At 38.3% G+C, this 12115-nt stretch overlaps 1 protein-coding gene across 4 annotated transcripts in view; it reads right to left on the reverse strand.

Annotated features, from left to right (window-relative positions):
- Positions 1-11188, reverse strand: part of LOC107739853 (glycosaminoglycan xylosylkinase-like) — a 35660-nt gene extending 24472 nt beyond the window's left edge. For 3 of the 4 annotated variants that reach the window (XM_016552065.1, XM_016552066.1, XM_016552064.1), the window contains exons 1-4: positions 11009-11188; positions 7353-7594; positions 3767-4319; positions 1273-1359 (exon numbers count right to left, since the gene is read on the reverse strand). In XM_016552065.1, coding sequence (XP_016407551.1) covers positions 1273-1359; positions 3767-4143 — 464 coding nt within the window. In that variant the 5' untranslated portion in view covers positions 4144-4319; positions 7353-7594; positions 11009-11188. The other variant, XM_016552068.1, reaches the window with a different exon arrangement.
- Positions 11189-12115: the final 927 nt, after the last annotated feature.

The following is a 12115-nucleotide window of genomic DNA, read 5'->3' on the forward strand; positions in this document are numbered from 1 at the left end:
CTGAGGGAGCTTCAAAGGTTCTAACGTAGCCTACGTGTTTCTGCAGCGTTGAGTAATGCATCACAGACGTATCCTCTCATTATAACAAACAAAGTGTAGACAGAGTGTAAATAAGAGATTCATGTGCAGTGTAAGGAGCTTCGTTGATTATAATGGAGTTTTGTGAGATTGCGATGAACTAAGATGAGTGACAGATTTTAATGATTATTAAGGGAGTTTGCAAATGTGATATTGATTTAATACAACAGTTCATTAAAAGGAATTGAAACTTTGTAACAAGGACACACAGCGGGACGAAGAGAGAGGGATGTTGGAAATGCTGCTGGAGTTGCTACTTTATACAACAAGGAACAGGGTTTAGAAAGTGGAAATAACAGTTCATTAAACAAGAAGTGAATATTAAGTGACTTATATTGTCCGACAACAACACAATTGCCTTATTTTGCTCTATTTCGTCAATGAAAATAGTTTAAAAAAAGTAACAGCTGAGCCGCTGCGCATCTCCATTCAAACACAGCGTTTCGTTTACGAATGAACTGCGTTTTTAAACTAATCTAGTGAGTCAATGATTCAATTACCAATTCATAAAGACAGTCACGTACTTCGTTCCTGAATGAATCAGCCGTTGGAACGAATCAATTGAATGAATGATTCAGTGATAAAATCAGTGACTTGCCGCCACCTGCTGGCAGTTTAAGTTTAATTTTTAATGTATCTTTTCTGTTATTTAAATCATTGAATATTTCTATATTATAAAACATTAACCTCAACATGAATTTATGAATTTAATTGCACTCATGCAACCTCTGAGCCTCATTAAACATCTGAAAATACACCTACAAGCCACTTGTGTGTTTTTCTGTGTCATCTCTGTAGTACAAATTTATTTCTTAAATACTGATTTCACTTGATTGGTAACTTATTCTTATTATACTTCTTATTCTACTTGTTTTTATTTTGTTGTTTTAATTAGAAATGTTAAAAAGCTTATAAATATATTTTTTTGAATTTGACATAAAAGATGACATACTTTTAATAAAGTTAGAAAAATGCCGAAAAAAAGCACAAGCGCTCCTAAAAAGAAAAGTAAGCGTAGAGCCCTGGAATGCGGATCCTGCTTTTTTCACCTAATAATAAACAAGTATACTAACGAAATATAAATGTAAAACAAGGTAATTATTACCCTAAAACACTGCCCACAGTTGGAGAAATGCACTATTGAGTTATTTGTTATAACGTGCAGCCCTAGCGTCTGTATGTGCACATTATTACCTGTCCAAGTGGAAAGCAGCGATTTCTGCATTATGCCGATCGTACCCTGCGTATGGCTCTCCTTCAACCACATAATCTCTAGGGTACCTAATAATGACACAAAAAAGAAGATACAGACATAAGGCGGGCGGTAATTGAGAGAAAAGCAAAAGATGACACAAAGACGAAAACAAAAACATTCTGTTATCCATGTCCGAATTAATTCAGGCAAAACATAGTGCGTATGCAATTAAAGCTTTCTCTTGTTCACAAATTGTCTTAGTTTCTGTGGTGTCGCATTTTGTGTACAGACCTAAAGTGAATTTTCATTGGTCCAAATTACAGTATGTTGAACATCAGATATGTTCTGACTGGCTGTGATTGTGTGGTGTCACACAGCATTTTCACAATTAGTGTGGACACTGTATTAGAGTAATTAGCTTAACTAGTCAATCCACGCCTAACATAAATGCACACACACTCCCGTACTGCTTCCTTGTTCCTTAAACAGCAGGATTTAGTGAGCAAATATAAAATTATTTGTGTCATCCAATATAAACCAGACCTGATACCTTGTCAGTATCCAACACACACAAGGTCTAATGCTATTTCATTCATTCTGACTTATTTACACAGTTGGATTCTCATGTTAAACATGGCCAAAGTTTCAAAAAACGAGTTGAACGTATGATGGAATATTTCTGTGCCAAATACACTCCTTCAGGGATTGTATAAGTTTCGGAATTTTTTTTTCCCCGAGTATGGCCCTGTATGAAGTCATAAAGGGCAGAATTCCTTGTATGGACAAGGGGAAAAGCGCACGCACACATCAACCGGAGCGAGAGCGCACCCATCAACGTGCTGCAGCAATAGAGTTGTGCAAGTGTGTTTGTTTGTTCTCAGCCTTTTGGTGATGAAAGTTTTAGAAATAAATTATATAAAATTTAAGTCAATTACGTTTTTATTCCTGTTTTATTTATGTCGATGTCTCAGCTTGCAGACGATCGCTACGTAAAAGCTTTGCATGCTTGTGAGTCTTTAGCTCCGCCCACGGCACGCCTCCAGAAGCTCGACTGTTTTCAGAGAGAAGCATAAAGCTGTATCTGTCTTTTATAAATCTAATAAAACTAAAGACTCTTCGGAGATATGAAGGATGCAGTACTACTCTATATGTACTCAAGATTAACATGAGATTGGCAGAAACTCTGTGTATTATGTCCCCTTTAATACGAGACCCATTTTTCAACAGACTGTTCGGTAGCTCATATAAAATTCTCTATATAAAACCACACATAATAAAGTGACTATTACACCCACAGAAAACATGAATACTGTGGCCAAGCCAAATTCACTGCTTGGAAACCTGAAATAACATTTTTCTATCCAGAATTTACTGAAGTTATTGAGGTTGAGAGTATTGCAACACTTTTTTACGTAGGTAAATGTGCATTGTACATTTCATGTCATTTTGAAACTTCTGACACTACAGCTTATTTAAAAAAAAACAGCTTAATAAAAAAATAGCCTTATGTTTTACTTTATTTCTCAATCTTGCTTTTGTGAAGTGCAAACCTCAAGCATTAAACACTAACACTGCATTCCACTCAAAACGTCTGACTTTCTAACCTCCTATTTGGAAGATATCCCACATTCCATTTAGAATGGTACACGACTTAATGTGACACGCCCGATTCTGATGTTTGGAACCAAAATGTTCAGAGCAGATGGATTGTAAAAGTTCAGTCTGGAAGTGAAATCATCTGAGATAAGGTGTGTTTGATCAATGACCTTAGAGATTAAGGACACAAGGAGAGCTTCCTCACTTATCTAGAGTCCCTGTAGATCAATGATAACTCTAATAGAATCAGATAAGAGCAGCTGAATTCACCTGAAATAATGACAGATCAGATTTGTGTCCTAAGTGCACTATTTTATTCCAGAAATATTCTGGTGACACTTTACAATTAGGTTCAATTTGTTCACATTAGTATTATTTCATGACACCTAATGCATTAAACATCTTCTACAACATTTCTTAATATAGGTTAATGTTAATTCATAAACATACTGATTCATTTGAATTAACAACTTGAAATGTAAAAAAACAATTATACACAGTTGTATACACCACAGAACTTGTTCATTGTTAGTTCATGGCTGGCATTTGTTTTGTTATGAATAGTTTGTGTCAATTTCTATTGCGTCCTGTCTGTATTTTAGTTTAGTTTTTTTATTCTGTTACTACTGTTGTTACGCTTGCTCTTTGCTACACATTGTGATGCATTGCGATCTCTGAAAGGCGCTGGATAAATAAAAATGATTGTTATTACATCTCTTATTCATTCATTTCTTTTTCTATTTCACTCACCGGCTTCTTCATTCTCTAATTCACTCACTCACTCTTCCCCTCACTCTCCCTCTCTCTAAATCACTCACTCCTTTCATTTTAACCTCATTCACATTCTCATTACTTTCTCTCTCTTTCATTCTCCATCTTAATCATCCCTGTCCTCACCTCTTGGGTTTGAATACCACTTTCTGTCCTCCGTCGAGCACCAGCAGGGCTTTCAGCTGGGTGCCTTTATAGCCCACGTCGGCCCTCTCTACACGAGTGGTGGCCAGGGCGTTCAGCACGGCTGCTAGCTCAGGCGTTTCGTCTGGGTACACCTCCCGGGGACCCACCCACTGGGCGGCCACTTCCCAGGGCGACTGCAAGGTGTGCGTGAGGCGAGCTTCTTTGGCCAGGGCCAGGCTGGCCTCCATCTTGCGGAAGTCCCGGAGGTCACGGCGGCCGGCGGCCGATCCCTCCCCTCCATCCAGCAGGAAGACCTTGGCCAGGCCGAGGAGAAAGAGCACAGCGCACAGCACCACCACACGCTGCTTCAGCTTCATCACCTCCTGCAGCCAGACCCCAACCAGCGGCCCACCACTCCCGAGTCTGCCAGGAGACACGCACTTACGCCTGGGGCATGGCACTGCCTGCTGTCTGACCAACACCACCACCGGTCAGGCAGGACAGGAGCGGGTCGAACCACCAGAATGTGAATGAGTGAGGACGACGACACTTCCTGTGAGAAGAGCGAGAGTGTTTGTCATTTTAAAGGAAGAGCTGAAAATTTGCTGAAAATTTATTCAGCCTCAGATGATGAGTTTCTTTTTTGGAACAGATTTGGAGAAATTTTGCATTACATCACTTGCTCAGCAATGGATCCTCTGCAGTGAATGGGCGCCTTCAGAATGAGAGTCCAAACAGCTGATAAAAACATCACAATAATCCACAAGTAATCCACACCTATCCAGTGCATCAATTAAATCTAAAATACGAGTCCTCTATCCATAATATTGCGTTCTCTTGTGAAAAAGTTGTTTTGTTTGAATCAGGAGAGAAATATGCAAAGATCAAGTACCGTTTACAAGTGAAAACAGTCCAAAACAGTTGTAAACTAGAGATGTAACGGTATGAACATTTCTTATCACGATTATAGTGACCTAAATTATTATTATCAAATTATCATTATCATGTTATCAGTATTATTACGGTATTGTTAAAATGTGCTGGATATGTTCTAAAAGTACAGACACATAATGATGTCCGGATTTTAAATGACAGCATGACTGACAACAGTTTATCTAATAGCATGTACGAAATGTTCAATTAAAGCCGTTGCATGCCCACTACTGGTGGAACCCTTGGAATGGGCTCAATCGGAATGTCCTAAGCCCTTGATCACTTAGAATCTGCTATAGAGTTGGTTTATTGTTTACATTTTTCCCCTTACGAATTTGTTTGGTGCGGCATTCCGTATGTATATAGGTATGCCTGGGATGTTACAAATGTTTAAAGGGGTCATATGATGCGATTTCAATTTTTCCTTTCTCTTTGAAGTGTTACAGTCTCGCTGTAGTATTGTTGCTGCCGCCATGTCGAGACGCTGTGTGTTTCTTTGTGAAGGCCAAACTACTTTGTTTGGCCTTTCAAAAGAGCACGATATCCGCTTCGTCATGCCTAAAGCTGATCCGTGCTGGTCGCTGAGGGAATACATCAACTTCGCGCTGTGTATCACCGGATCGGCTTTCACCGTGGACGAAGCGCTGTCCAGCCCGGGGTCGTCCCATGTGGTTGCCGCAAGCCCGCCAGCTGCGCCGTTCTCAAGTCCACCCACCTCTGCTCCAGGCGCGTCCGCACCGCAGCGAGATAAAAACATCTCAACTTTTCAGAATGCCGCAAGCGCACCGCAGGTCATGTGACAAGAACCAATCAATCACCTTCACCCTTTCTATAACAACATTGAAAGCTCAGCCAAGATGGAGGAACAGCTAATCATAGCTGTACAGGGATAGCCATTTTTAAATAAATTGTGTAAATTTAGTAGCAGAGCTACTGCAAACGATTTTCAGTGCTGGAAATCCATTTATCCTTTGCTGAAACGCGTCATCATGGAAAGCGCAGATCATGGTTGCTTAGCAACGCAAGCTACCGAGCGCTTTGGAAAGGAGAAAGCGGCACGGCTAGCGTTTTCCACACGTTTTAGGCGCGACATGTGAACGGCCCCATATGCGCATATAACAAGAACATCACCAATTTAAGTTTATAGGGCAACTCAACTATCAATTTCAACAAAAATTTACCATCAACAACAGACGTTGCATCCATCGATTCCGCCATGTATCTCACTGACACGCCCCCAACTCGGAAACCAAGCCGGCATTGTAGTCTACTCTACCAGGATCAGGAAACAGTCCTCCATAAAATGTGCTGCACACATTGGAATATTTGGGTTAAACTGTTCTGGAACAGTGTTGTAAATACAACTTAACCACTGATTTATAGTCGTGTCCTCTTTTGGAAGACTAAACAAAGTAGTTTCGCTTTCACAACGAAACACACAGCTTCTTCATGACATAAAAAAATATGAATATGCATTAATTCAGCTCACTCACAAAAAACAAAAACAAAAATACACAGATTCAGTATTCCTCAAAATAAATAAAAATAATGCAACTCAGAATATGATGCAAACCTGCAATAATTAAATGTTAAACAAAGTAACTAAGTATTGTAATTAGTTACTTTTTTATGGAGTAACGCAATATTGTAATGCATTACTTTTAAAAGTAACTTTCCCCAACACTGTTCACATGGCGGCAGCAAATACTACAGCCAGAATAAAAGTTACGCCTTCTTTCTTTGCGTGAACATTTGGGTGGCGTTAATGCAAATCTTCCCACATAGTGATGTAGACATGTGGGGGGCGTGTTAGAATGAGCCGTTTTAGGTAGGCGTGGCTGACTCTTAACTTTTATAAAGAATATCTCTTTGGGTTTGAGACTTTAGTCTTTGCAACTTTACAGATCTTCTTTATGCACCAAGAGCTTGTAACACTCCAAAGAGAAAGGAAAAATTGAAATCGCAACATATGACCCCTTTAAAACTTAGCTTTATGCGGGGCAGCATTTATCCCCCGTTGTTCAAATCATGGTAATCAAATACGGTTTTAATGATAATTAAAATATGAAATGGTAACTGTGGGGAATTTTATCATGATTGATCGTCAAACCGGTAATCGTTCCATCCCTATTGTAAACAAATATGTCAGTGAATTTTGATGTGAAAGGACAACAAGGGATGGACCTTTTCACTGGAGGAAGCGTTATTATGGATTATGGACTGGTATTTTGGCCAGAAGCTATGGTTTAACATTAAAACATCTTAATAATGGTTTTGTTTATTACAAACACACACTTTTTCCCTTAAGATCTCAACTGATGGTCTGGAGTTGTGTGAATTATTTGTGGATTATTGTGATGTTTTGCAGTGTTTCACTGCAGAGGGATCCATTGGTGAGCAAGTGATGCAATGCTAAATTTCTCCAATGAAGAAACAAACTCATCTACATCTTGGATGGGCTAAGAGCAAATATTCAGTAAATTTTTATTTTTGGGTGAACTATTCCTTTAATGCACAATTTTTTATTCAATAGATCTATGATGAGCCATCACTGAGATTTATATTGTACTGTATGACTGCTGTGAGTCAAAATGGACAGACATGACACTGACGGGTAGAATAAAATTAGAGCACTTCACATAAGAGCACTCACTGATGCAGGAGAGCTTTCTCAGTTATATAAGATGCTCCAGGTTGTGTCTGCGTTAGTGCTGCTCGTGTTTAACGTGACAATCTCTCATGCACGCCAACTCAAATTCTCCTAATATATGATTTGGAGTCCAGCCTGGTGCTGTGTAGAGGGTGGGGCTGCCACCTGTCTGCTCAGGTGTGTCTAGTCTGCTACTGTCTGGGCGAGTCTGGTTTCTGTGGCATCTCAGCACAATCTTGAACTCCCTAAGGCAGAAAAAAGACAATAAGAACACAAAGCTTCAGGCACATCAATAATTCCAGCAAAACTAGGTGGGTCAAAGCATTCTAGATCTGTTTGTTTATTCAAAAACACATTCAAAATACAATTCATACATACAATCATTTGAATACACCTAAATATGAGCATGTTTTTAACTTTTGGATTAAAATTCCCTTTGATATTTTTGTGGGGGAAATAACTAAAAAACATCAGGGTGATAAAGCTGTCCTGATATCATAATGAAGAAAAAGCATAAAAAAAAGAACCTCTTGAAAAGAAAACCTGATTAAATAGTTTGGCATAATTTTTTATCAGTACTATTTTTTTCATTTATTTATATTTGGAAAATATTACAAATAATGTCATGTGGTGTGAGAAAAACAAGAAAATGATAAAGTGAATACAAAGAGTACATTTTTAATAAACTGGCACATGTGTTTTAAACTAGATTTTTCCTTTTCTTTATCATGGACATTTATTTGTCACTGAACCTAGTACATACACTACAGTCCAAAAGTTTGGGGTAAGAAAGATTTTTGTTTTAATGTTTTTTTTAAAAAGTCTATAATTTTATTTGATCAAAAATACAGTAAAGAACTTTAATAATGTTAAATATTATTAATATTATTTAAAGTAACAGAGTTTTCTATTTTAAAATATTTTAAAATGTAATTTATTCCTGTGATGGCAAAGCTGAATTTTGTGCTGTTAATATTTTTGTGGAAATCATGATACATTTTTTTTTCAGGATTCTTTGATGAATAGTAAGTTCAAAATGACAGCATTTCTTTTAAATATATGTTTTGTAACAATGTATAAGTGTTTACGGTCACATTTTTCCAATTTAATGCGTCCTTGCTAAATAAAAAAAAAATCTTACTGACCCCAAACTTCTGAACGGTAGCGTATAAAACATGAATTTGTCAAAGTATACAAACACATTATTACTGTGATGAATCTTACTCTAAATGCTTCATGTTCAAGGAAAAATTACACTGACAATCTGTCTTATAACAACAAACAGAGGCCATAACTACATTTCGGTATAAATTAAAGACCTATTTAAACATAAACCCAAAGATGGCAAACTTCAAAACCTTTAGTTCCACTGCTCACAAAAGGAAAAACTCAACAAAAATACAACAAATGCCAGCAATCAATATGAACGGCCTCAAACACATGCAACATTCCCGACGGATCTCAGGGTCTAAATTAAAGTGAAAGAGAAGCAGCAGAATCTCGGCTCAAACACACTGCGGTACTGAGCCCTGGCAAACACAGCTCAACACTCTCTCACCACTTCCTGATCTCAGCCTGGGGCTTATCTGTGTTTGAGAGCGCTGCCACTCCAAAGAATTCTACTAAACACACATACACATTTACTACTGTGCTCTGCACTCTTACATCTAGTATGTGGGATCAGCCCACTCATGACAATGGCATAAAGGCAGACTTTTGGCAGACATCCACAAAATACATAGCTTTGATTATAGAACATTACATGAGACAAAAATCACAATGCGAAGTTTGTATTTTTTTTCTCCCCCTAATGCTATATTGATCTGCATTGATTCTCTCTGGTGCCTTAGTGAAGAGCAAAAACATACATTTCTTTAGACTGGAGTCACATGACAAGTGCTCATCCAGGGATCAATATTAAGGATGTTCTGATGGAGTCCGTTTGAGAGTTTCAGACCACTAAATCTTATATCCGTGGATTATGTGCATGCACTTTCATGCCTTGAAAACATATAAATGGGTTTTGTGTGATGCACTGAATGTTGCAAATTCTGTTTATTTAAATACGCCACCAAGGTCAAGTTATCCATCATGGTGTTTCATTATAGCTGTATAATTTTCAGCTATTATTGCAGTTCCGCTTGTCGAATAGGTTTGGTCAAGTGGTATTCCAAGACTGCCAATATTAAGTCCAAGCTGTTTCAATATATCTACTTCAATATATTTTACAAAGTAATTTATTCCTGTGATGTCAAAGCTGAATCTTCAGCATCATTACTCAACTTGCTGCTCGAGAAATTCTTATTCTAAATTCTTAATTATTATTAAGAATTTCTTGTTATTATCAAAGCTGAAACAGTTGGGCTGCTTGTTTTTATGGAAACCGTGACACATTTATTGAAGATTATTTGCTAAACAGAAAGTACAAAAGAACAGCATTTAATTGAAATAGAAATTTTGTAACAATAAAAAAAAAAAAAAGTCAATTAAATGATCCTTGCTAAATAAAACATTAATTTCTTTAAAAACACTGAAACCTGACAGTAAACTAGTTAACACTGCTGCATTAGTGCTTCTTATACAACGCCCGAGGGAGTGACAGCAAAATCATTCTCTCTTCTGTCAACTGTAATCAATCTCTCTCTAATTTTTCCTTTTAGAAAGTCATAGAAACACTATCTTGTTTTTTTCTTTCTTTTGCTATTGGAGTACATGGGAATGTAACAATGATATCTGTTGTAGCTGCCGTTCACCACTATAGAAGTTTACGCAACTATGATGATTTCTGCTTCCGAGAACCCTGAAAATGTCAAAAGGGTCCATACAGTGCAGAAGCACAGGACTCCAGAGATCTCACGCCTCCCATGAGGAGCACAGTGCTCTTCTAACATGAACCTCTAACAGAGAAGAGCAGTCACACACAAAATGTGTATTATCCATGCAAGAAGCCCTGAGTCACACACCAGCCTAGATCACTGCAGATCTCTGACCTTTCGTCAAGTGATCGGTCTGAAGACATGCATCTCCTTATCAGACACACGCAGGTGAGCAAGTGCACATTCATCATGAGACTGGGTGCCTCATAGCCTGCAGCACATCCTGTCCACGCAGGCACTAATGATACACAATCAGCCATTCATATCAACTCCAGCTACACGCTAACACACATCTATCACACCTACTAAACAAACAGCTCCAAGTGTACAGTTCTACATGTAAATAGACCAGCTGTTACATTTAAGACGGTCAGACTGGACCGCTGCTGTCATGCGTTTAAACACACCTAATACTGACTTTTATGACATTTACACAAATATAAGAAAGCGGCTCACATAAAAAAAACTTTGTTCAACAACTAAAAATGAATAGAAATGTGTGTGAAATTGAGCGCTCGCCTCACTATGTATTTTATAAGCGAGAGTGCTAACGGCGGTTAGCCACAGCTAGCTCACAATTCCCTCGTTTTCTTCATATTACAGCGATGAAATAACCACAGATATAATCCAACGACACATTTGTGAGCTCACCGTAGGTGTACCTCTATATATGAGTGTCTGCAGTTGCTGTTAGCGAGCTGAAGTCCTAGTTTTTAGTCACGGCATATCCGCACTGCTAACAGGCTAACAGTGAAACCGTGACATTTAAAAGCATCGACTCACCCTAGCGCTACTAACGAAACCTTTCAACAGGAAAACCCCCCACGGCCAGTCGCTAGGGCTCAAGACACGTTTATCGTCAATATCCAGCCGCCTGCGGGTCAGGCTCCATTCATTACTGCCCGTGTGTCTGACTCTGTGCGGATCTTCCTGCCTGCGTCAACGCGCTCAGACTCGCATTCACACCAGGAAACCTAACCCTTCGCGTCTTAAAGTGAACACGGACTTTTAGTGTCCGGGCGTGTGTGGGGGGCAAATAAGAATTCCCCAGTAAGAATTTCGGCTGATGTTTCAAATGTCACAAATTTCGAATTAACGCAACATTTCTATACTATAAGCATATACATATTTAATTCAAACGCACAATTTATTATGCACAATAGTTGCTATGACATAGGTTTATATTAGGGCTGCACGATAAATCGCATGCGATATTTAACGCGCATCTTGTCAGAAAAACCGGTTCACGTGCGTGCTTTCACATTGAGCAGCATTAACTACACAGAGCCGTTGTTCACTGACGAGCTGCGCAAAACCACGTTCATATTCGCGCGATTTTTGAGGTGTGCAATTTTGTTTAGGCGTAATACCAAAAATAGCCATTGGGTGACACCCAAACTCCATTGAATTTTTTTGGGGTGCATTTTTTCTGTCACAAATGTTTAAATTTCTCTCTCAATATTACTTCTATCTCAAAATAATCTTGAGTGTCAGACCTTTCCAACGATATACTCTAAAAAATGCTGGGTTATTTCAACCCAACTTTGGGTCAAATATGGACTAACCCAACTGTTGGGTTAAATTTTTACATTAAAATTTTATCCCAAAAGTTGGGTTAGTCCAAATTTGACCCAAAGTTGGGTTGAAATAACCCAGCATTTAAAAGATTTAAAAGATTTAAAGCATGGTAATGCAATGTCCGATTTCAAAATGGTGTTCACAGGATGAATTTTGAGGTTTGAAAGGTTTGAAGGATATATAATTTATGATGATTACTAAAACATGTGATATGAAAAAAGGAAACGAAAAAGAATTTTTGTGACAAAGGTCAGAACTCCTATTATGATGTATATGTTTTGAGGTGCACTCTTGTCATAAATTAATCTATTA

Source organism: Sinocyclocheilus rhinocerous, unplaced genomic scaffold, assembly GCF_001515625.1.
Source record: "Sinocyclocheilus rhinocerous isolate Xijiao unplaced genomic scaffold, SAMN03320098_v1.1 scaffold885, whole genome shotgun sequence".
NCBI classification, from domain to species: domain Eukaryota; kingdom Metazoa; phylum Chordata; class Actinopteri; order Cypriniformes; family Cyprinidae; genus Sinocyclocheilus; species Sinocyclocheilus rhinocerous.